Source organism: Lampetra planeri, chromosome 8, assembly GCF_965212315.1.
Source record: "Lampetra planeri chromosome 8, kcLamPlan1.2.h2, whole genome shotgun sequence".
Classification (NCBI taxonomy): Eukaryota; Metazoa; Chordata; class Hyperoartia; order Petromyzontiformes; family Petromyzontidae; genus Lampetra; species Lampetra planeri.
Window position 1 is genome coordinate 4,798,382 of NC_136114.1, and position 26,591 is coordinate 4,824,972.

The following is a 26,591-nucleotide window of genomic DNA, read 5'->3' on the forward strand; positions in this document are numbered from 1 at the left end:
AACGACAGCACGCGAAAAGATGCGCATTTCACGTATTAAAACCTCTCAAGGCGTACGCATTACGCAAAGCCACCGGTTCAGAAGAACTGCCATGTGGTAATACAAACATATCTGTTGTCTCCTGGCCTGCGCTCATTTTGCTGCTGCTGCTGATTATTATGATTAATACGTTTGCCGTTGTTGCAAAAGGGCGTCATGGCCCATTCTCACGAAAGCGTTGGGCTCCCCCTGATTCCACCAAGCGTGCGCATCGAGAGGGCTTCCGACAATCCACCCCCGCCCCCCCCGCAGGAAACCGGACCCCTTGACGAGGAACTCTTCTGCGCATGCGCGAGGCGGCAGGCGGAGGCCGCGACGTGAAACCGATCGCGAGTCTTTTACCTCCTCGCAATCAAACTGGAAACAAATAGCCCCAGAGGGCGCCGCGCGTGCGACTGAGAGAGGGAGATTGCCAAACGCCGTGGCCGGCCACGTGGGCACGGCAACCGCCCTCGCCATTATGAAGTAAACGTCGATCCCAATAACGCCCACACACCCATTCCCTCCCCCACGGTGCAGGTAACGCGTTCCAAGCTGAGTCAACACGGGGCGCAAGGGGACGTACATAAATGACGTCACGCACCTGGTGGGGGGGGGGCGTCAGACATTTGTGACGATGTGTGACGAGGGGGGGGGGGGTTGACGTCACGTAAAAATAAATGTTTTCTCCTACAACATCAGAGTGCAGCTCCACATTAAATACGCACGACAATGACAATAGTTTAAAGCGACTTGAAGCATGTTTTATTTGGGGGGGGGGGGGGCAGAGCTTTGTGACGTCATATTTGAGGGGGGGTCTGATTTTTTGTGACGCCGTGTGACGAAGGGGGGGGGGGGGTCAAAAATCGTCAAAAATCGTGTGACATCATTTATGGACGGCCACCAATGTTTTTGCGACGTCTTGCGATCAATGCAACTCACGACTTTTCCCCGCACCTCCGATCAGCACGGTTGGCTACGTACGGTGCAAAAGAAGTTCAACATACAGAAATTAAAACTAAACTATTTTTTTTATCTTACCAGGGAAGACCCACGAAGTTATGGCGCTCTTATGTCAGAAGCGACCTGCCACAAGTGATCGCACAACGAAGTGGCTCGTTGCGTGATCATTTACGGTCTCGAAACGCTCTAAATGCGTGTTGATTCAAAATGTGGAGGGAAGAAACCGGAGGACCCGGAGAAAATTTCCCACGGCCACGGGCAGAGAGAGACATCTAAACTCCAAATATACAGGCATCAGAGTCGGGATCGAACACCACGACATCCTGTATACGAGGCGAGCTAGTTAACATCACACATGGTGGCTGTGAATATGTGATTTCCCTGGGCAACATTTGCCCCACTGATTGTCAACGCAAGTTGGTGTCTTGACTCACGCCAAGCAAAAAATAAGTAATATTTTTAAAAACACGCTTTAATGAAATGTACCGTACGAGTAATGGCAGAACCCCACGACTCCAGAAAGTGGCCCCGAAGCTTGCCATAACGTAAGGGGGCCGTGGTGATTTACAGCCAACGTTAGTTGAGCGTGGACAATTAGACCCAACATATAAAAAGGCAATGTAAAAACATATTTGTATTTATTTATGATAGAATATAGTATTGTCATCAGTATGACATACGTATACGAAATTTGCAGTCGATACCACATTGGGAAGTGGGTTAAAATTGAGTTACAAGATTTGAGGATACCACAACAACAACAACGACAACAACAATAGAGTGAGTTAAATATAAAATCGTGTAAAAAATGGAAGAAAACAATACGAGTAGGTCAACAGACCCTCTGGCCTCCTATTTCACGTGTCGGGGTATCTTCTGAGACTGCCTAGCTCGCTCAAGGACATCGTTGTCCTCAGTGGCAGCTGAGGACTTCGGGGAAGGACGCGACAGGAGATGAGTGCGGTGACAGTAAACGGCGTTCGCCACGGTGGCCTCCTGCTGCCTTTCGACATTGTCGGTCTCCACATATTCCTCGTAAACGTGGATCATTGTGTGTATTAACGTTCAACGTCGTTCGCACCCTACGTACGTATCCAGCCGCTCTAACGTTGGGCCAACGTTATGGCGACCTTTAACTCACAACGGTTCCAAACGACGTTTCACCATTGACCTGTGCTACGATGCTGGATGATGGAGCGGCGTTGGAGTGTGGCTGTTGAAGGCACCACGACGACCGGGGTGGACACACAGGCGGAGCTGGGTGGGAATGGGGGAGGGGTGGGCGAACGGTCGAGGTGTTGATGCGTCGTGGCCGTCGATGCCCGCACGCCCCCTGCTGCTCGCAAGGGGCGCCTCTGATTGTGCCGCCGATTCCCTTGGCAATCCCCGGGGCACGCTGAGCAGTGGGCGATGCGCGGTGGGGGATGGGGGCGGCGGTGGGGGTCTGTGTTTGCATGACCCCGAGTATCGGGTTTTGCAGAAGTCCGTTAGGCAGAGCGGTGCGCCGAGACAAACGCAATCAACACGGAATCAGTGCGCTCCACCGGTGCATGCGAGTCGATGTACGGCGTGGTTTTTTTAAAATTGGATATTAGCATAGAATCTTTATGAGCGAAATTAATGTTGCCTTAGTCTGGCTCTATGAAGCCAGGCCATTGAAGAGAAACATAAACTATCCTACAGAATGCACAGTGTGCCTCTGTCAACCCGAGGAATTGACATTAACCCTTCGCCTACCCTCTGATCCTCAGGCATTACCACTGAAGCCCGAGAATTCCAGACAAGCCTTAGTAGTCTGGGTTTGTGAGCCAAAACAACTACAAATGCCCCATAGTCAACAACCAAATTACTCGAAATGTGTCAGGGCTCGTCGGATTTCAGAAGCTAAGCAGAGTTACAAACCTGGTTAGTACACGGATGGGTGACCGCTTGGGTTTTCCAGGGTGTTGCGGGTGTGGCTCTGTGAAGTGGCCAAACGTTGGTCGTGGTGAATGTGTGGGATGTTATTAAGTGAAGTATCTGGTTTCCTCCACAACGCAACCACTTTTCCACAAAGTGGTCCAGATATTTCTTTTTTGAACCACTGAGCGGTGGCGGCACCAGGTTTCAGCAAACCAAGCCAAAGCTCAGGGCCCGAAGCAGACCCCAGACTCACGAAAGAATAATAATTTGGGTGCATCAAATATGAGCCCAATTTTAAATCCTTATAAACATCAAGAGCTGAGAAACACGCAATGATAATTCATCTCTCATCTCTGCATTTTCTGCATCTCTACGATCTCACCTCACTACATGCATTGTGGCTGTCTATGTATTCGTATTGCCCACTCACATCGAAATCTCTCACAGTCTGAACTGTGATTTTGTAAATTGCAAAGTGGGGGACCCCCAAATAGGATTTCTTCTCAGGGCCCTCCCAAAGGTGCCAGCCACCACCACCACCACAGCCACGGAGTATTGGAACTCGCGAAAGACGGCCACAGCATCGCGCGCTTTCAGATGTGCTGCTGCGGTCGTCTGGAACGCTCTTTCCCGTTAAATATGAGGAAGCCACTGGAGCTGTGCACTTTCAAATCTAAGACTGAAAACGAATTTCTTTAGGACTGCTTTTTGTGAGTAGGCTTCGGAGCTGGTGGGTTGTGTAATTTGTTTTTCATGTCATCACGTGAACAGACAGATGTATGAAGGGGGCATCCTGTCTGTTTATCTATTTTAGATGATAAGTGTGTGTCTGTTTTTTGCTGTCGTACACAGTTGCATTTTACCTGGTCTTATACCCTCATAGCAGATTGTATTTCACAGCAATGAAGTTAATATGAATCTCAAACGGAAAGTATTATGAATGAATGAATGTGTGTGCACGCTGGTTTATTCATTTGGACCACCCAACCTCAGTGACCACCCAGTAGAATACTAGAATCTGGCCTTTAATTCATTTGGAAGCTATCGCAACATTCACAATCCCCTCTGTTTAGTGTGGGTGTGTGTGCATGTGTCTTGTGTGTCAGGGAGTAGTGGCGCAGCGGTTAGCATGCTGCGCTTCGAACCCAGCAACACAAGTTCCATTCCTGCTCATGGCCTCCACCTGTGACAGTTATTAGAACCGGTCCTAGGCCTCCCCTAGGTCAACTCGGTCTCAAATGAGTTTGTGGTGCGATGTGTGAACATCGCCACTGGGGAGACAAAGGCGGCCGTGCGTGGTGCTGGCCACCTACTCCCGTGTGTACCGTGCCGGCTTTCATAGGTGCTCGCTAAACGCACTTGCCTCAACAATCTGTTGAGGCTATATGGTGGATGTTTGCCTTTGTGCGTCAGTGAGGGAGTGTGAGTGTAGTGGCAAGCGCACTGCACGGGGTGCGTGAGAACCAAACCTCGATTCTCGATCATTCGCAACATCAGTGGCGAATAGCTTCACCAGTCTAGGGCCTCCACTAGGTCGACTCAGCCTTGATTTGGTACCTGACCCAGTATATAAACATCAACGCTGATGTTTACATACTGGATCAGAGGCAGCCAGGAGTGGTGCTGGCCACCCCGACACCATGTCCGCTTTGTCGGCATTCATAGGTGCTTGCTGACAAGCACTTGCCCCAACAGCCTGAAAGGGCTATGCGAGGATCTTTGCCTTTGTATGTCGGGCATCTATAAAATAAATAATGCATAGCCATGTGTAAATCCACTGCTGGATGAAGCTCTTCCCACGCCATGATTCGTTGAACTGAACTTCACCATGATCAGTGTGAGATGGTGAAAGGGCAGAAGCAAGGACCGGTCCACGTGTCGCTCGGCACTGATGTTAGTCGTGGCAGGGAATCGAACTCAGCTCAGCAGATGAATCGTGCAGTTTGACTCCTGGCCATGGTTAAATCAATGTGGCATCTTCACCGGCCCCGCACTAACCCGTGTGGTAAAGTACGTTCAGACACCCCCCATGTCCAAGGCGGCATGTGGAGGCCTTCGTCCAGCGGTGGATCAATACAGGGCTGTAGACGATTACGTTGCAAATAGCGACGAGGTGGGGCAGATTTGCGTTGTTCAATCTTTGGAGAGGGCCCACCAACAAACGGACCGTCAATTGCCGTTCACGGATTGCATTGAGCACCCAGGGCGGACAAATCACGCTTGGCCGATGGTCCGACATCTGACTTGGCTCCTCGGGGATTGAAGGCCTTTTGCGGAGAACCCCGGTGGACACAGAGGGCAGAGAAAACTTGCCGAGATGTCAGAGATGAGCAAGGCCCTGGCCATCTGCTGACTCCCTCCTGGCATTGGCTGCAGCCTCTGCACATTTGCCAAGCCGTGCGACCTCTGAAACGGGCCAATGAAACCTCACTCCACCTCCCTGACGTGTCTGTGCGCTGCGAATAAAACATCGCCTATTACGTACGCCGTCTCTTCTCGAGGCAGTGATAACGGTGAACGGTGTTGAGTTGTTGTTTATTTCAGTCTTCCAATTAAGTCTCGTTATTGGGTGTAAGCGAAAAACGCACCTCGCAGACTGTGTGATCCATGACACGCTCGGTGACCCGTGGTTCTGTGACCTTGCGAGTAGATACATGAAGATAACATGACATTTGCCCGTGATCACCACTTGAACTTCTTTGCTGCGCGACATCCTGGGTGTTTGCGGCGACAGCAAGGGCTTCTGGCAGCAGGCCGTAGTTGGCACGTGAGCTCACGTAGCTGCGCGGACGTACGTGCAACGTTGCGTCCAGGTCTTCGGCAATCAGCATTGCGTCAGCACTTGTCCAGTAGCGACCGGTGAAGATAGAGAACACATGCTGCCGCTCTGTGTCAGGGCACTCATCTCTGGGTTTCGGTGAAAACCAGGATGATCAGTGAAACGGTTAAACAGAGGGGTTTACAAGCAGTTGAAGTTCGTGGCTTAAATACTGCACTCGTGCACCTGCCCGAGAGGGTTATAAATCCACCCTGGATTCAACTGCGCAGCGAATACTTTTCACCACGGGCGATTGAATTTTATTTGAATATTTCGGAAATTTCTGACACAGGGAATGGATGCCATTCATCCCGTGTTAAAACGTGTACATTTGAACTGCATCAAAAGCACTGTTATAACAGAGTTCACTGGAGCGATCCCACGGTGCGATGCAAATTCTTCACCATCTGCATGAGCAGGCGAGGCACCGACAGACACCGAACATGGGGATTGCATCGGTGGAGACGATGATGATGATCACGGTGAAGATGGAATTAGTTTCTCTACAGCAGTGTTCTTCAGAGGGGGACCACTTTCGCCGGCACGACATCATCATTGCGAGGGCCACCACACCGCCCGCAAGGAGTGTTTTTCACATGTTGTGTATTCATCTCCTTGGTTCTTTCGGTAAAGTCACGTAGAAGGGAAATAATAAAGTAATAAAAATAAAACATTATAAAATAATTTTCACAACGTTTCGGCCACAACGCAAGCAGCCGTCCTCAGGTGAAGAACAGGCCAAGCCTGGTGGTGCCCATTCAGACGCTGTCTTTCCGATAATTATTTAATCATGTTTTCTTTTTTAATTATTTTATTATTTCCCTCCTACGTGACTTTACCGAAAGAACCAAGAAGATGAATCCCTGCAGTCACGAAAGCTTTACATCGAAATGTTGTGTATTGTTTGGCACGTGGGCTGATTACATTTGTGTTTGTTCGGGGCGGCGCACGTCAAGGGCCGCGCTAAAGGCCACTAGGGGGCCGCCAGTGGCCAGCGTGCCTTGCAATGAAGAACACCGTTCGACAGGATCCAAACCATTTCGATTTAAAGCTTTCGTGACTGCAGGGATTCATCTTCTTGGTTCTTTCGGTAAAGTCACGTAGAAGGGAAGTAATAAAATAATAAAAATAAAACATAATGTATAAGGTATAGGGTGGTTTATAGCAATACAGTATATAATTTAATGTTGGGTTTATCTATGGCAGTATATAGTACGGTATATGCTCGTGTGATGTAAGAGAATAAAGTTTAGATGGATGCATATTATATAATTTTTACGACGTAGAATTGTAATGTATTACTTGCTGTTAGTAACTCAGCTTATTGTAGAGTATAGTAAGTATACTGATGGTGCTATGCAGTTTATACTTTTTTTTATGTAGTTTATACTTTAGTTTTCTACGTGGTTGTTTAGTAACTGCAGCTACATATCATTAACATTCCTATGCTTTGTTAATGCTACTCCCTGCACCCCCCCTTGGTGCTGCTGATCCTGCATAATGCATGGGCATAATATGACTTTGAAACCCCCCCGCCCACCTCCTACGCATTTTGCATGAATATGCTAAATTCCTCTTCATATGCACATTCTTTTTGTTAAGGCGCTCTTCCACCTCCAACCCAGCTTATATATAAGCTCCTAGCTTGGTAGTGTCTCATTCTTCACCTGAAGACGGCTGCTTGCGTTGTAGCCGAAACGTCGTGAGAATTATTTTATTTTATTATGTTTTATTTTTATTATTGTATTACTTCCCTTCTACGTGACTTTACCGATAGAACCAAGAAGAATTATTTTATTATGTTTTATTTTTATTATTTTATTATTTCCATTCTACGTGACTTTACCGAAAGAACCAAGAAGAAGAATCCAAACCACGTTTGTCCAGAGGGATCCATGCGCCTTGGCTAAGCCTTTTGCGGACTCGGACCCCTTGGATGTCTTCTTGCTGCTAGGGGTCCAGGCCACATGTTTACTCCTCTCAGGGGGTCCAGGCCCCATTGTTCTGTTCCTCTTGGGGACCCAGACCCCTTGGATGTTTCCACTGCTCGCTCGCGGACGCGTGCCCCTTGGATTCGCAGCCCCGTGACCGCCTCTCTGTCTCTAGCAGTGCCCACGTGCGCGCACTTTCAGTATATTTACAATAATTTCCAAAAGCGCAATTATACCGTAAGAACGAACACACTGTGTTTGGAAATTATTCACTCTCGCTCATATTGAACACCGTCTATTACAAAGGATGACTTCTATTGACTTCTCACAATGTGGTATTTATTGAATCATTTCTTTGGAACGGATTTTTGTGTTTAGTTTGTTGTCCTTCCCCGCGCCTCCGATGAGCACGTTTGGCTACGTACGGTGCGAGCGAAGTTCAGCATACATGCGTACTTGATGGGCTACCAAATCGAAGCGCTCTCTAAATCAGAGTGCCACCCAGCCGGACAGCAGTCACCCTGCGACAGGACTGGGGCCCCCCACAGTGGCAATGGGAAATTTCCATCAGCGACTCCGAGCTTGCAGATCGGAGTTGAGTGCCGCTCGCAGTCCTCGTCTGATTTGGCCGTGTCGCAGTCACGTGCGTTCGCACTTCACGCTGTTGCTTTATGAATGGTTCCCAGTTGGTCTCACCCCTCCCCCCGCCCCTTTTCTTTTTCCACTGCTCATGGGTGGCTCTTCAGAGCTGGGAGAGACCCAGGTCCAGTGGATTCATGTGGACAGGGGCTTTTTTCGGTGTAACAACTTCGGCAAAAATATACTTCCGAGCCAAGACTAACACGCGAGGGCTCTCGTGCCGAATTCGTTTCTCTCTGTTGTTCAATCTACATGTGTGCATGAACAGTGTAGAGTCCATGTTAAACTGCCTCCCTTTTTCAAAACGAACAAATGAGTGGTTCTCATCTCCACTGGTGTCCCTGAACCAGCGGTGGAAATTCCACATTATCACGGCACGGGTCAACTTATCTGCAATGTGACCACTGCTGAAAATTCCGAAATAGCGGCATCTTGTTTTATCGGCCCTGGATTGATGATAGGTTAAGTCGGCCCCCAACTGGGACTTGAACTCACGCGCTTTGAGTCGTGTGTCTAGGTGCTCTAACCATTGATAGAGAGAGCTTCTTAGTTCAATGGGCCTCACCCGAAATAAACTAACTGCTGTAACCACGGCACCACCCAGCTGGAGATATACTCAACGCTCACTCAGCCCTGTGCCGTTCCTTCTGTGAAAACATTTTCAAAGGCTTCGCTAATTGGAAACCACTTGAATTACATCCACAAGTGCAGCATGGCACTATAACAACGAATTACTTTTGATGACTGTTCAGCCGACAGTTCGTGGGGAAATTCAGGCATACTCACCGCAAATTCTCACTTGTATTTATACAGGTAGCAAAAACAATTGATGAGGACTCTTGATCTTATTGAAGAGGGTCCAATGGTTTGTATCCAGTAAAAGTGCAGTCTTGCAATTGCTTGCTCATGACACTTCCGGCAGAAGGGCCCCCACTAGAGGGAGCTGTAGAGTGCCCCGCAAGAGGCTATTTGGCCGATTCAATGCTGGCGAGACGTCTCAGGAAGAGGTGAGAGGACCCACACTCACTTTGTCCCATCACACATGACCTGCCGATCGATTGTGGCGACTGTTATAAAGTTGGCCTTTGTTTCAGCTTCCGCGCCGAGAGATTTAAACCATCGCACCACGGAAGCTTCTCCTGTTTGTTTTATGGCTTAAACTGAGAGAGAAATTGTCATAAAATTTGAACTGTAGATGTTAGATTATTTTAGACTGTGGAGCATAAACCATCACGCAAACTCCGGTCACCCTCGCAGCGGCTTTTGGCTGGCCATGGGACAAAGACGGTCACCGCATCGCGCGCTTTCAAATGCCGTCTGGAATGTTCTTCCTTCCGATATTAGGAAGCCACTGGAGCTATGCACTTTTAAATATAGTTTGAAAACTCATTTGTTTAGAACTGCTTTTTGTATTTAGTTTGTTGTCCATCCCCCGCACCTCCGAATAGCACAGATGGCTGCTTACGGTGCGAAAGAAGTTCAACATACATACATACATAACAGAAGACGACGTGCATTGTGCAGAGATTGATGGGAACACAGAACCACGCAGCCGGACAATCTTAATATTATTATTTTCTTATTAAACAAAGTCATCACGATCGCTAAAAGTTAACCGTCGACTCCACCGCAAGCAACGCGACGCGTCGTCGCGAAAGTAAATTCACATCTTGCCATCGCCCGCTGTTGGCTAAAACGAACCGGAATGCTTTAAACAAAATAAAACACACACACAAAAAAAAAAACTTTAATAAAATATAAAATAGGCAGCTGCAGGTGTGTGTGTGTGTGCCTGCCGCTCGCTCGCTCGCTCGCTCGGGAAAATCAAACCTCGAGTAACGAGACCTGACTTCACCGGCGCGGGCCCTAATCACAGCGGAATGAGCCGACAGCTGTTATGCGCTTGCTTGCCATGGTCCGCTGCTGATTCTCCCCTCTCTCGCCTCGCTCGCCGCGAGCGGCAAGCGCTTTGCTTTCTTTCGTGACAACACACGGCAGGCGGAGGAGAGAGGCAGGACCACCAATGAAAGAAAGACTGTCGCTTCCAAACGCCCCCTTCCACCCCTGAACAAATACGGGGCGGGCGCGCGGTGCGGTAACTGTTGTGCATGCATGAGGGCCTTGAACGGTGCCTATAACCAGTGGGGTGACCCTGAGCAGACATGAGCCACGCTCCACCCACTCCATCTCCTCTCTCTTTGTCTGCTTTAGTTTTGTAGAGTGCTCGTGATATGACGGAAGAAGAGATATTGGCAAGAGATAGGAGACGGGGCGAGATACGGCAGATGTAGACGTGATGAGGCAAATGTAGATGTGATATGACGATGAAAGAGAGATGCAAACGTGATAGAGGTGAGATAGATTAACCGCCTCTATTTTAATTAATTGTGGAAATTTTATTTAAGCTCACATTTGATGTGAAACCCAGAAATGCATTTTGGTTTTCATGAATCTGAGAACCCCTTGAGCTACTTGGGGCCCGACGGGTTTGCTTCATTTACTGATCCTGAGCGCCGCCTCTTCGTGTGTGAGGACAAAACCACGAACAGAACAAAGAGGGGTGAATTCAACGTTTGCGGTCTCACAAAGAATGATAACAAGGTGTTATATTTCATTGTCGTTCCCTTAAGGTGCAAAGCGCTTCGTCCATCGTGCTTTCAAAGTTTGAGTCTCTCCAAGGAAGAACGTTTTTTCTCATCTCGTTCACAACCACTCATCGATTTACTGGCCAATAAAACAATCACACTCCCCGGATGTGGAAGTCACGAGGAGCCACGTTTAGATGTCAATACACACACCAAATTATTTCAAATTATCTGTAAATAAACTAAGGGGTTCCTTTATTGCAATGAAAACTATTAAGCCATTCTGAAAGTCTGCTACCTTAATATTATTTGGGCCTTTCGGTAAAGTCACGTAGATAGGTTAAAAGTTAACAAAAAAATAAACAAAAAACCACGACGTTTCGATCAAAACACAAGCGATCGTTTTCAGGTGGAAAAAACGGGGGAAAACTCCCAAAGGCAAGCTGTTTTTAAAGGTTTAAGATGGGCGTAGCCCAAGTGTCAACTTGCAGCGTACCCAACGAAGTGGGCGGGACACAAGGGCCCTGGGGCCAGCACAAGTGGAGATGGTTATGTTAATGTGGGAAATTAACTACTTTTTGTACTTGTAGTAGTATGCCCAACTTCAAGCGGAGATGGTTATGTTAATGATCAAGAGAAGGGTAGGCGCAGGAGCTCTGGAGAAATTAGTAAAATAAAATGAAACTAGCATCGGAAGGTGACAAGATGGAAACATCACAGCCAATTATGACTAAAACTGGTTGATGACGAAGACGTTTACTTTAAGTGCTTGTTTATTTATATTCTTTGGTTCTTTCGGTAAAGTCATGTAGATAGAAAAATAATAATAAAAATAAAGTGAATAAACAAACACTAATGTAGACTATAGCCAAGTTCTTAATCGGATTGAGTGTACTTGCAATCTCTGATGTGGACTGTAGCCTGGTTATTACGTTTGGTGAGTGTACTGGCAGTCTATAATGTAGACTATATCAATGGTTATTAAGCTGGGTGAGTGTTCTGGCAATCTATAATGTAGACTGTAGCAATGGTTATTAAACTGAGTGAGTGTACTGGCAATCTATATTGTAGACTGTAGCAATGGTTATTAAACTGAGTGAGTGTACTGGCAGTCTATAATGCAGACTGTAGCCTGCTTCTTAACCAGAGTGAGCACACTAGCAATCTATAATGTAGATTTGTTCTGGTTCTTTCAGTAATCAAAATAAAAATAAAACAAACAAAAAAACCACGACGTTTCTATCGCAACAAAAGCGGTCGTCATCAGGAAAAGGGGGGTTAGCCTCTAAAGGCAAACTGTTTATAAAGGTTTAGAGATTGTCGTAGCCTAAGTGTGTCAGCAGCATGGGCGGGGCAGTTGATGTTAATGTAGGGGAAAACCCCGACACCGGCAGTAGGTCTACACAATCAGAAGGCCACCAGGCAATCATTGCACCTAGCTCCATACACCCACACTGCTGACGGTGGAGGTTGACAAGAAAACACAAATCAAGTCATGACCCAAAGTGGTTGATGACATCTTTTCAATGATTGCGGAGCTTATAACCATCATCTCGGTTGAAATGGTGTCTGTATATATGAATGGCTTCTTGAACAAATCTTTATTTATAGCCAGTAGGCTTGCAAAGTACCATCATCTTAGAGAAATCAATTTCGCGTGAGCCAGCCACATTAAAATAATGATCAGCCACGGCAGAAGTATTGGTCCTACCGTGTTTCAAATCTACCTTATGCTCTCAAACACGGTCCAAGACATGTGGCTTAGGTTCCCCAATGTAACTCCTGCCGCAGATAGAGCTTTGTTTTGTAGATGCCGGTATATTGCATGTCAGGAATCGTGTACTTCACAGTTGGGATTAGATCACGAAGTTTATGTACTGTGTTAAATGATTTTGGAAATCTTTTTGGTTACCCCTGCTATGTATGGCAAGGTGATGGTTTTGATTGGATCCTAAGATGGCTCCTTCCTCACAGTTGGGGTGATGGTTTTGCGGATTGTGTAGTCAGAGTATCCATTTGCCTTGAGAGCTTGTGTTTGAGTTCACTGGTTAGGTGTTCATGGTCGGAGATACATTGAGCTCTATGGTGTAGAGTTTTGATGAGGGAATTCTTCTGGGATGGATGGTGGTGGGAATCATGTTTTAGGTAGGTGTCAGTATGATTTACTTTCCTGTAGACAGAATGGCTCATTGAGCCATCAGGTCTCTTTTTGATTAGGACATCCAAGAAAGGTAGCATGCCATCTTTTTCCACCTCCATGGTGAATTTAATGGCTGGGTGTATGGATTTCATGTGGTTGAGGAATTGGGTCAGAGCTAGTCGGCCATGTGGTCAGATAACGAATGTGTCATCTACGCACCTCTTCCACAAGGACGGGCATAGAGTGGATGCCTGGATGGCGTCTGTCTCAAATGTATCCATGAAAATATTAGCTGCAACCGGAGATAAGGGAGAACCCATTGGGGTGAGATTAGGTTGTTTCTAGAATGTTCCATTCCAGGTGAAGTATGTATTGGTGAGGCAGTGTCTCACCAGAGCCGTTGCATCAGCATTCAATACTTGTTGGACCGAATATTCAAGGATTGCAATGGTATCGGGCACAGGAACTTTGGTGAACAAAGAAACGACATCGAAACTAACGAGCAAATAATCGTGGGACAGTGAGATGTTTTTAATTGACAATACCAGGTGAACTGAGTTAAGTACAGAAGAGGTGGTCTTACCAGTGAATAACTGAAAGGTCTCAGACAGATATCGGGCCAGTTTGTCGGTGGGTGAGCCAATGGTGGAGACGGTGGGGAGAAGGGGTGTACCTTCTTCATGGATTTTTGGTAAGCCGTATTATCTGGGTGGTCTAGCAGCAGAAGATTTTAAGGAAACCGTTTGGTCTGTTCAATTAATGAAGCTGAATCAGTAATTATACTGTTCGTTTTTGTAACGAGGCTGTTGGAGGGACCTCTTTCATATTTAGTTGTTAACAATGCAGGCTGCACTGTGCATGTACCATAATTCACCAAGCTTTTATTTTTTTACATGCCTCAAATGAATGCAGAAAAAAAGGATAAACGCCTAACAAAATTGGTCTGAGTTCAACACAAACAGAGACTCGCTGTGATATGAGAATGATGAGGCCATGCTCGCAGTTTGGGGAATTCTTTGGGCTATGAAGAGTTATTGGTCAGAGATATTAGCACCGATATCATTTATTTTGGTTGGTTTGGTCTCTTTTAATGACGGCAACAAAACACTTTATATATTCCGTGGCCAAAGAAAAAAGATGCCTTCAGCAAAGGCCAGAACCCAGGTTTTTTATTGGGTGGCTGGGTCGCTCATGGAGCCAGCTCCCTCATCAGAACACTGAACCCTGAGCCATCAACGGCGAGATTCTGAGTTTGGCTCCCAGAGTTCAGTGGCAAAAAGACATTCGATTTAACGACAAGTCTTTCAAAATTTTATGGGTTCGTAGTAAAATGAAAGCATTATTTCAGATAAACGTTCAGTAGCATTTATGAGGAATATCTCAGCATTGGACGGAGGCTTAATGTGCATTGTACATGATTACACTTGCTGTGACATTCTAAGTATGTCACGATGATAAAGTAACACAATTTTTGTTCCTGGGTAGTAAGTGTTATTTCGTAATTGCTTATGCCTAAAAAGTATAGAAAATGGCTATTATTCCTCACAAACTTTGCTTTTGTGGCCAGGACAGTGGTATTTTAAAATGTACCTATTTTCAATGGAAAAACAGGCGAATCTGTGTTTTGTCGTTCACATAAAGTCAGAAAAAAAATACATATGAATAAACATTAACATGTAATTATACTAAAGTAATACAAAAATTACTACAAAAGATTTAGAAGTGAGTAGCTTTTCTAGATTTATGATTACTGTGAATCACTTTCATGAATCAGTCCCCAAATGTAGTCTCCCATCACGTTCTCTTTAAGCTGTCTTTGGTAACAGCGTTCAAAGTCCAGTATATTCTGGTCGAAGCGCTCGCCTTGCTCCTCCGAGTATGCTCTCATGTTCTCCTTGAATTTATCAAGATGATCGTCAAGGATTTGGACTTTGAGGGACATCCTACAGCCCATTGTGCCATAGTTCTTCACCAGAGTCTCAACCAGCTCCACATAGTTTTCTACCTTGTGATTGCCCAGGAATCCACGAACCACTGTGACAAAGCTGTTCCAAGCCGCTTTCTGCTTACTAGTGAGCTTCTTTGGGAATTCATTGCACTCCGGGATCTTCTTTATCTGTGGTCCGACAAAGACACCGGCTTTGACCTTTGCCTCAGACAGCTTAGGGAAGAAGTTTTGAAGGTACTTGAAGGCTGCCGATTCCTTATCTACAGCTCTGACAAATTGTTTCATAAGGCCCAATTTGATGTGCAGTGGTGGCATCAGCACCTTCCAGAGGTCCACCAGTGGCTCCCACTTGACGTTGTTCCTCCCCACAGAGAACTCGGTCCACTGTGGCCAGTCCCGCCTGTGGTAGTGCGCCTTGGTGTCCCTGCTGTCCCAAAGGCAAAGATAGCAGAGAAACTTGGTTAAACCGCCTTGGAGACCCATTAGGAATGCCACCATTTTGAAGTCTCCGATGACCTCTCAGCCATACTCATTATACTTCAAGGCGTCCAGCAAGGTCTTGATGCTGTTGTAATCCTCTTTGAGGTACACCGAGTGAGCCAGGGGAAGAGACGGGTACTTGTTACCATTATGCAGCAGCACGGCTTTGAGGCTCCTGGATGAGCTGTCAATGAAGAGGCGCCGCTCATTTTGGTTACAGGCGATTCCGATTGCCTCGAACAGACTGGTCGCCTTGTGGCAGAAGCAGAGGCCATCTTGACAGGTGAAGAAGCTGAAAAAAGGTTGGTGACACTTCCTCTGATCTGCGACTTGCACACTTTCATCGAACAAGTTCCACTGCTTTGAGGCTAGACGTCAAAGCTCGGCATGGGACTTGGTGAGACCAAGATCTCTGATCAAGTCGTTGAGGTTTTTTTGGTTGGCGTAGTATGGGTTTCTCTCCTCAGCTCCACCTCTGAAATTGTCATCTGGATCTACAACGTTTTCCTCACTCTCTGACTTGCTACTGTCTTCTAAAGACGGCTGCTCTCTCTCCGGAAGAGTGGGTACGGGGAGCTTATGTGACTAATGTGTAAGAGATTCTCGCAACTTTGAAAATTGTAAAAATTAGAAAATGTAAAACAAATTTTATAACATAAAATTCCGAGCAACAATTGTCCATCTTACCTTCCAGAGTTGTTTTGCATTGCTCGCAGGTGAAATGAGGTGCCCAGGGTTTGTCTTGATCCCCGACTGGCATGCCAAAATATGCCTTGTAGGCCTCACACATCTTAGCAGATGCTTCCACAGAGAACTTTTCTCTCTTTTCTTGATAAATTGTCCGCCGACGTAGCATAATGCTTCTGCCGGATGCTTGCAGCTTCTTGATGCCATCTCAGGAAAATGCAGAAATGTATCCACTTAGGCAGCTGGAACTAAACTGAACTGGTCGGCTTAAGGCCCCTGTATTTTTACTACTATTTATATTACTAGGAAACTTCTAGAATGTTCTAGCAGTTACTCCAAGTTTACTCTGCACTGAATGTATCTGTAATGTTCTGGGAAATAGGGAAATTTCAAAATGTCACTGTCCTGGTCACAAAAGCAAAGTTTTGTGGGGAATAATAGCTATTTTCTGTACTTTTGAGGCATAAGCAATTAGGAAATAACACTTACTACCCAGAACAGAAAAAATATGTTAACAGTGTAGTAATAATAATACGTTATGTTTAAATAAATATGGATCTAATTCCGTCCTGGATTTGATCTCATGACATTCTGATTTTGAGTTGAAAACCGATCCTGCCATCTGGCTGAATAGACACAGGCACCCATGCCTGGATATGTACTCCATTGGAACCTCCTTTGCCATTAAAAAATATGATAATTGGTTTTTTACCCTTCTATCTGGCAACAAAACTGACACCTTTTTTACAAGGAGTCATGTTTACATAGACCACAATACCTGCAGTCATCTGGTCCAACCCATGTAAGACTAGGCTCTAAGGAAAGCTGTCTCGGGTGTGGACCAATCAACTTCAAGGACAGTGCATACATTCTCAGAGTTATGTTTTTTGTTTGGATTATGACTGCAGGTATTGTGGTCTATGCAAACATGACTCCTTGTAAAAAAGGTGTCAGTTTTGTTGCCAGATAGAAGGGTAAAAAACCATGGATATGTACTGTAAAGACAAAGATCCTTCAACCGATCCTGTATCTCTGGTTTTGAGGTAAGAATGAATTCAATGCAATGGTCAGAAAATCAACAAGGAAAACAACGTTTCACTTTCAGATATCTTGTCCCTCCGTATACAATGATAATAATAACAGCATTTTTACACATCCAAAAGTAAGCTACATGGCCTTTTCACAGTGCATCATTTGAGCAAAATTAGTTCAACACGAACAAGCTCTGGGCCGGTCTCTAACATTCAGTGTCTCGTCATCAGCTCGCCTTGCTTGAAACAATGCTGGCAAGCGGATTGTTCACGGGCAATGACCCTGCCTGTTAGAAGCTGGCTCCTAGTTCGACGCGAAACCATACAATGCATGACCACAAAACAAGCGTTCTCGAGGTTGCGGAGCGAGTCGGTAGCAAAACGAGTGGACAAGTGGTGGCGGCGTTGGTGTCCACACGCAGCCCACGGGCTCACTCGAGGAGGGAGCCCAGGTGTTGCGAGCGTTTGCCTGGCTCCGGGCAGCAGCTCTGCCACGTGACTCTTGCAAGCCTCGCCGTGAGCCCCTTGACACGACGCCGCCGCCGCTGCCGGCCTAAAACAACCCACCCCATCGACCCACCCACTCCCCTCCGTCCAGGCCTCCTTAATCTGGCAAAATGAAGAAAGGGGGGGGGGAAGACACCACCAAACATCCACGATTTCGATCAGCGGAGAAATTATGAGCTCATGTGGAAATTTTTTGTGGGTGTTTGTCTTGGGTCCAGCGAGACGGCGATTGTGCCCAGCGCGGCTCAAGATCGCGGTGCTCGGACACGGTCGGGGTTTTTCTTTTTGCTTGTGTTGCGTGACCGTTGCAGCCTAGCAGCCATCGGGCGTGTTCGTCTTCGCGAGCCGCTGTCCGCATCGACGGCCCCGGGGTGTTCGCATCCGCCCACACAAACCCACGTGCTCCATGCACGCCGGCAGCGCAAACATCGTTTAGAGCTGGGCGTCCACAACGCTGCTGCGCTCTTTTCCCTTCGAGGATGGGGGGGGAGGGTACACACGTGCGTTGGACTTCTTTCGCACCGTATATAACCAACCGTGATCATCGGTTAGAGCGGTCAGAGCTGCGCTCAGCTTGCGCTCAGAAAACCTTTAAAGCGAGTACCACATTGTGGGAAGGTAACAGTGGTTGTGCTATGTGGAGGGTGAATTCTGCTATTGAAATGTGGATTTTCCACCATTGGCTAAGGGTTGCCAACAAGAGAGAAATGGGCACAGGAAAACAATGCATTTGGTGATGCTGCTAATACTGTGGTAGCAGTGGTACACAAGCACAGATAAAACAAAATGCAACGCATTTGTCACCTTTAAAGGAAGACGATGTAATAGGATGTTTCGGACACCACACGGGAAGGAGATGACAAACACACAAAAAGTCATGGGTTACTTGAGCTAGGAGAGAGACACTTTGAATGTATCATGTACCACAGGAATTGCATAATGTGTGATGGCATAATCAATGACTGACTGCTTTATCATATTAATTGCAGTCAACACACTCTGTAGGTTAACATTAAAAGGTCATCATGGCTAATGTTGTTTATGCCACCAGACCTATTTACTACTGCACGTCACCACACCCAGCGAGGTCACAACACCCAGTGAGGTCACCACACCCAGTGACGTCACCACACCCAGCAAGGTCACCACACCCAGTGACGTCACCGCACCCAGTGACGTCACCACACCCAGTGACGTCACCACACCCAGCGAGGTCACCGCACCAAGTGACGTCACCACACCCAGTGACGTCACCACACCCAGCGAGGTCACCACACCCAGTGACGTCACCACACCCAGCGAGGTCACCACACCCAGTGACGTCACCACACCCAGTGACGTCACCGCACCCAGTGAGGTCACTGCACCCAGTGAGGTCACTGCACCCAGTGACGTCACCACACCCAGCGAGCTCACCACACCCAGTGACGTCACCACACCCAGTGACGTCACCGCACCCAGTGAGGTCATCACACCCAGCGAGGTCACCACACTCAGTGACGTCACCACACCCAGCGAGGTTACCACACCCAGTGACGTCACTGCACCCAGTGACGTGCACCCAGTGACGTCACCGCACCCAGTGAGGTCACCACACCCAGCAACGTCACCACATCCACCTTCAACGAAAAACCTGGATTTGGTCTTAGCTAGGTCACCAATAATTTAACATCCCCCCCCACCATCCCTCATCAATAGATTTCGTTTTACACTTCATGAGTAAAATGTATCGGTTTGTTGAAATGGGAATTGTTGCAATTTGAACCGATTAATTTTTTATTTACTTAAAGGCCGCCACGGTGGCGAGATGTCATCTTCCTCGCCTGCTATGCTGGAGGTCGTGGGTTCGATCCCAACCCTGATGGCTGCTGTATATTTGGAATTTGCATGTTCTCCCTGTGGTCATGTGGATCTTTTTTCGGGTCCTCCCATTGTTCCCTCCACATGGAGAAACATGCGTTTATATATTTTTTATTATTATTACCTGCTATACATTTCCACATAAGCCACTTGAGCTATTATTTATGACCAGGTCGCTTCTGATAGAGAAGCGAATAGCTCAGTTGTGGGCTTCACCTGGTAAAATTAAACTATTGTAGTTTGTTTTTCTGGGGTTTGCTTATATTTCATATAATTTACACTTTCTTTTTTTATATGTTGTTGTAACTTTCTGACCTGCCCCAACTGGACATTTGTGAAAACGAGCAGCCATAGCTCATCGGATTTATTCAGCATAAATAAATATTCTGATTCTGATATAAAACGGGTGTGATATCCAATGTGTGATCCAGCAGTGGAGTGACCATGGCCAATGATGACGACGATGAGTGTGAGTAAGGAGGTCTATTGCAGTGACTTTGTAATTATCAACGTGGCATCATCTCCCCAGCGCTGTTCCACGACAAGGTGACGGCAAGGCCATCCAGAGAAAGTTCCGAATGAGATTTGTTGCATCAAGTTACATTACATTGATCCTGGTATAAATAAACTATCAACTATTTTTTTTATTTAAAGCTTTCGTGACTGCAGGGATTCATATTCTTGGTTCTTTCGGTAAAGTCACGTAGAAGGGAAACAATAAAATAATACAAATATAAAATAATACAATTCTCACGACTTTTTAACGTTAAGAAAAAACCGCCACTTTTTTCAAATTTTCTTGCTGTGGTTTTCACACCTGATGATGATTGCTTGTGTTGCAGTCGAAACGTCGTGAGAATTTTATTGTTTTATATTTTGCCGTGAACCGCAGGCACTTTTCCGTGCGCGAGAGCGCCTTTGCCCGTCCTCTCTGCTGTTGGCAGTTCGTGGGGGGATGGGGGGAGGGGTGAACGCAGAACGGACAAAATGATTTCCAGACCTCTGAGCGCGCATGCCGCCAAAAAAATGCATTCCCACTGTGTGTGTTGTTTATATGTTTTTACAGCCAAATTTTTGCTCAAATAAATCCCAGGCTTTGCATAAAGCACCTCAGTGTTGATTACACGGTTAAGCCAAACGTCAGAGCGTGCGTGCAAAAAGGCTTTTGTCCTGTGCTCGTTACTCGAGTGATATTTCTCATGCTATTCAAATAGATTTCCGCAAGAGTTTCGTTCTTTTCCAGTAAACTCTGTTATTATTATTCCAATTTGTCGCAATGTATTTTTCCCCCAAATACAAAATTGAATTAAAATCCATGTAGGGATATTGTTCACGCTCGTAACATTACTCCGGCTGCGGCGTTACTGTGCGTGACTTTCGAGCGGAAAGGTTACGAGTTCAAACCCCCTTTGGGGGGATTTGTGACTCGGCACATTTCCCCTCTGCGATCAACCGAATGAGTGTCACTTTGATTTTACTCGACGGAAAACAGCCCTCGCCATGCGAGTGTGGAATTTCCCGACCCCCCCCCCAAAAAATGGCTCGGAGCCACGGAGGTGAGCACCGCTGTACACTTGTTGGAATGAGTCGAAGTTAAGTCAAAGAAACTCCGGCTTAAAGTTTGACTTGACCGTAGCTTCTGGAACACGGTGAAGGAGCAGCGCTGCAATTTCTTGCTCATGCCACTACCGGCGGAAAGGCATCCACCAGAGGAAGCCCCCTCTGAAGAGGTATTTGGCCTTCTCTTCCACGTCGTGGAAGAGGTGGGAGCACGTTACACACTTTGCTCACCACGCACTGCCTGCACCCGTTGGTACCACGCCACAGAGAAAATAGCAACGGCGTCAATGCGAGTAATAATAATATTATGGGTGCGTGCGCGTGTGTGCGTGCGTGTTGCCCGTTGGCCAACAGTCTGTTAAGGCTTTACTGGGGGATCTTTGTGTTGCCCGTCAAGGGAGCGATGGGAAAAATAACGATGCCAGTGGTGAACCAGTTTATACTGCTGGGTGGGTGGACAGAAATGCGGGGAAATCTCAGACAATTGCTCATTGTTTGGACTTCTGTGCCGGGAGATCAAACCGGTGGGCATGCGGATTGCAAGTCCAGTGTGCAGACAATTGTACCAAGGCAGCACTCCCTCAGCTTACCAACTATAAAACTAAAACACTTTTTTTATTTTACTAGGTAAAGCCGTTGAGCTATATAGCTCTTTTTCAGAAGCAACCTCGCCATAAATGACAATTCAACGAAGTGGCTTATCATGTGGACATTTATAGTAGCCAAATGCTCTAAACGCACGTTTAGTCTAAATGCGGAGGGAAAAACTGTATGACCTGGAGAAAAATCCATGTGATCATGGGCAGAAATACACGAAAACCCCCAATATGAAGGCGTCCGGGTCGGGATCAAACCCACGGCCTCCTGCACACCAGGCGAGGGAGTTAGCATCTCTCCGCGAGTGAACAAACAACTCAATGTTCAGGTGGCACTCATCGCCTCTTGTGGCCCTGGGCTAGTGGTCAAAATTCCTAATGGCCGGTCTCTCCATGGGATGTCCACTATTGACATTCCACAAAGCAGTGCTCACTCTATTAATCCCTGAAGGATGATTGGCTGTGGTTCCCCAACCGTGATTTGAACTTGCAACCTTCTGATTGGCAATTATTCACTCCAAGCGCAGTTTCAAGCGGGAAAAAATGTAATATGCAAAGCATAATGTAGGGCAACATGAACTTCACGCACATTATGCAGACTGTGTAAATAAAGGCTATTCTAGTGTCTGGCCAGATGGCATCGTGGATGGCTTGCTTTAATTGCCATCATAAACGTTGGAAGTTTAACTTCCCATTAGAAGTCAACAAAGCCCATCATTTCGATTTAAAGCTTTCGTGACTGCAGGGATTCATCTTGGTTCTTTCGGTAAAGTCACGTATAAGGGAAGTAATAAAATAATAAAAATAAAACATAATAAAATAATTCTCACGACGTTTCGGCCACAATGCAAGCAGCCGTCCTCAGATGAAAACCAGGTCTGTCGAGGCGACAGCGTCTGAATGAAACAGCACACGAGCTTGGTTTTCACCTGAGGACGGCTGCTTGCGTTGTGGCCGAAACGTCGTGAGAATTATTTTATTATGTTTTATTTTTATTATTGCATTACTTCCCTTCTACGTGACTTTACCGAAAGAACCAAGAAGATGAAAGCCCATCATCTCATCAGGGTCTGAAAAATTTGTACCACATAATGAGAATCCAACCGTGCTCATGCAATCCTCTTTATTTCCCTTTTACGTTCGTGAGTAAAAAAAAATTGTCCACCCACATTTATTTATTTGAGCGTTTGTTGTTTCATTTTCTTCCATTGTTCACAGTTTTACACGCATGTTTTGATGAAACAATGTTTTTGGTGATGCTATTGCTGCTGCGTTGGCATTGGCACACAATTTAGAGAGAAAAAACTCACTTTGGTCAATAACACTGTGGCCTTACACGGAATTAGTTTTTATATAAATAATAGGCAAGGCCCTTTCATTGCCCACAACTGTTATGTTTGTCCTTTCACATCAGTGTTATTGTTGACGAATGTGTTGAGTATTTCTGGCAAGATCGTTGCTTTGTTTATTTGTTCAACGCGTTTGTTTGCTTGTTTATTTGATCAGTTCTTGCTTCTTCATTGTGTGGTTGTTTCATCAGTCGTTTACATTTTTCACTCGTATTTCTATGATTAAATGTTTGTTCCTGCATTGTTCAACACTACTGCTTTATTGTTCACTCAATTGATTGATTGGTCATTTGTACATTTTTACAATGTAATATTTGCTCACCGCTCATTCACACTTTCCTTTCTTTTCGATCGTTCGGCCATTCGCTCGGTCCACCGTTCGGCCACGCCAATCGCTCTTTTGACGTCTCACCGATCCGCTCGATTGTCTATCCGACCGTTCAATGGCTCGCCCCCCACCCCGTCCCCATTCACCAATCGCCCGGTCGTCTCTCCCAAACGCTCCATCCGACCCCCTCCGTCCGCAGCTGCAGAACGCGTCCTGGGTGGGCGGCAGCAGCGCCGGCGGCTCGCCGGTCTCCAGCTGCATGATGTCCCCGCACGACGCCCTCCCGCCGTCCTGCATGTCGCGCCACGCGCACGCCCACGCCCACGCCTTCGTGGGCATGCCCTCGCCGGGACCGTGCCTCTCCCCGCCGGGAATCGGCAGCCTCTTCAACGGCGTGGGGCTCGGCGCGGGCGGAGGAGGAGGGACCGTTCCGTCCGGGGCGTCGGGCGGCGGAGGGGGGATCTCGAATGCGGCGGCAGCCGCCGCGGCTGCGGCCGCCGCTGCCGCTGCCGCCGCTGCCGCCGGGGTCAACGGCCACGAGTTCACGCTGAGCGTGGAGTGCGAGCGCAAGAGCACGAGCATCGCCGCGCTGCGCATGAAGGCGAAAGAGCACAGCGCCTCCATCTCGTGGGCCACGTAGCCGCGATGGGTCGCGCAGCAGCAGCAAACTGCAGTCAGCTGCAGCCAACATTCGCTGGGAGGTCGTGTGGCGAAGTGACACCCACCACCCCCTCCAAACCCACCTCGCCCCTTGCCGCCCCCCAACCCACCCTACTTCGTCCCCCTTTGAAACCACCATCAGTGCCGCCACTCAAGCTGCGATCGATGCAGCCTCAACTCAACTTTGCCCTGGGTCACAGAGCTCTGGCGTGGTTGGCGAGCAGCGAAGTACGTCCCACGGCCAGTAGTGGAGTTCAGAGCCAGCGGGTGCCTTCATGCATTGAGCATTTGAATTTTTTCATGTAGAACGAGTTCCTGCCGCAGTACTGACTCTTTTCAATGCCCTGCGCTCGGGTTTATGGCAGAGTCGTGGTGTTAATGAATGTCAAAGTGTCCTCTTGATGAAATGAACGTGGGGCATTGCTCACTGCCGTTGGCAGCCCTGACCTAATGGTGTCAATTCCATAATCCTATGGCAAGGTTCGTTACCTCGAGATGATGACCGCTGTTCCCACCAGCTTTTTATTGACCCTGGGGGGATGATAATAATGGGCAAAAATCGACCAACCAAAACACGGATTTGAACTTCAGACCTTCCGGACTATACGTCAAGTGCTCTCATCATAACGCCACTCCACCAAATTATAATAATAACGATACAAATAAGACTTCACTCAGATTCTCCATTTCAGGAAGGTCACTCTTGAGATGCTTGTTTAAACCTAAGGATCAGAAAAATGAGATAAATCCAGCATCCTTTTTATTTCGAGTCCTGTACCATCATACTAAAGGTCAAGAGGTCATCAAGGCCAATACAGTTGATGCCGTCATACCTTGCCATAGTAAAACAATTTACTTTTTATTTTACTCTGTAATGCCCACTGAGCTATGTAGCTCTTTTTCAGGAGTGACCTGGCCACAAATGATATCTCAACGACGTGGCTTATCATGTGGAAACGTATAGCATCCAAATACTATAAACGCACGTTTCTAAATCTGGAGGAAAGAAGTGGATGACCCAGAGAAAAATCCACGCGACCACGGGGGGGGGGGTCGGGATTGAACCCACGACCTGCGGCCTACCAGGCGAGGGGGGTAACATGTCGCCACCACGGCGCCCAGTTTCATGTCCTCCCCTCGGTCGCTGATCTCTGGGAGCTGTCGACGCTGCCGGTCTCGGTCGCCCATCGTCTTCCTCCAGCTCACGCCCCTCCCCAACCCCTTCCCCCCCGCGACGTCATTGCAGCCTCCTCCTGCTGCTCCGTCTACTGTAACGTGGACGTTAAAGACCCAGTGATACCCGCTTGTAATGAGAGTGGGCGATTGCGTGCCAATTTAGTGCGGAATCCAGATGCCAAATTTGCAACATCACTTGCTGTTTGAATGCGAAAATAATTAATAAGCATGGGCCTGTAGATTTGCTTTGCTTTGCAAGCAAAATACGCAGTGACTCTCAATATGGCCTCAAGTGTTTAGATAAAGGACAATGAGCTGATATCTACCCAAGTTACTAGGTAAAAAAAATCAAATTTCAGATATGTGGTCATAGAGATGATATTTGTTATAAATGGTGTGTCCGAGTGGTCCGACGGTTCGATCGCTTGACCCAACACACGTAAGTTTGCAAGTTCAAATCCCCATTGGTCGTCAACTCTGCCCATCATCCCTCCAGCGTCTATAAAGTGAGTCACCACTTTGTGAGGAATACATCTGCGACTGTTGTACGGATAGAATGGCCCCCACCATGAAAGTGTGGAATTGTTCAGCACTGGCTGAGTGACAGCTAACGAGCCTTGGAGCGCTTCTCTGTCGCTCATCCAAACAGGAAGTAGGCACTTTGACTTTTCAAAGAGGAAATGCGTGGCAACAGCATTAACGGACGGACTTGCCAACTCGACAATGGCATTCGAATGCATAGTGCGGGCTACGTACGTGCACACACACACACACACGCGCGCGTGTGCACGTGTGCAGAACTCAAGCAAGACAGCTGCACAGGTGGCAAGTCTCTCTTTGAGTAATGAAGCACCTGGCTCTCTGAAGAAATGCTCCTCGGGCGGTCGACGCTTGTGGCTGCTGCTGCTGCTGTTGCTGCTGCTGCAGCAGCCAGAAGAACAATGTTGGGGCTGTAGGGGGCAAAGAGTGGAGATGAAAAAAGAACGATCCAGCCTTCCAGACACTGACAAAAAGAATCTACGACTTCAATCTGACATTTTGAGAAGTCCAAGTCCCATGGATTGGGGAATTAGGCGAAAAAATATTTAGTGATGTGATGTGTTTGCATTTGGGAGCGATGGAAGGTTTAAGTTTAAAGGTTTCCGTTTTATTTTTAGATTCTTTGGCTTGGCAAGGATGTGGGTTTTTTTTTTCTTACTCTCGTACTAACACAGTGTTGGTGGCGTATGTCCAGTATATATATAAAAAAAATTCCGAAGTTAAATTCGTATTTTTTTTTAACATGAGACACGTTCGCCACGCATGCAGTGCTTTGGGTGTGCGGAAAGTTGTTATATGCAAATGTGCCCCCCTCCTTATTTTTTCACGGTCTGACGAGTAAGAACCGCGCCGCTTTAAATATTTCGCGGAAAA

The 26,591-nt window shown here is 47.0% G+C and overlaps 1 protein-coding gene across 1 annotated transcript in view; it reads left to right on the forward strand.

The window, feature by feature from the left end:
• The window catches only part of ALX1 (ALX homeobox 1), a 67,156-nt gene extending 43,174 nt beyond the window's left edge, over window positions 1-23,982 (forward strand). The window contains exons 5-6 of the mRNA XM_078597248.1: window positions 23,542-23,769; window positions 23,884-23,982. Coding sequence (XP_078453374.1) covers window positions 23,542-23,769; window positions 23,884-23,982 — 327 coding nt within the window. The remainder of the gene's footprint in view (window positions 1-23,541; window positions 23,770-23,883) is intronic.
• The last annotated feature ends 2,609 nt before the right edge of the window (window positions 23,983-26,591 follow it).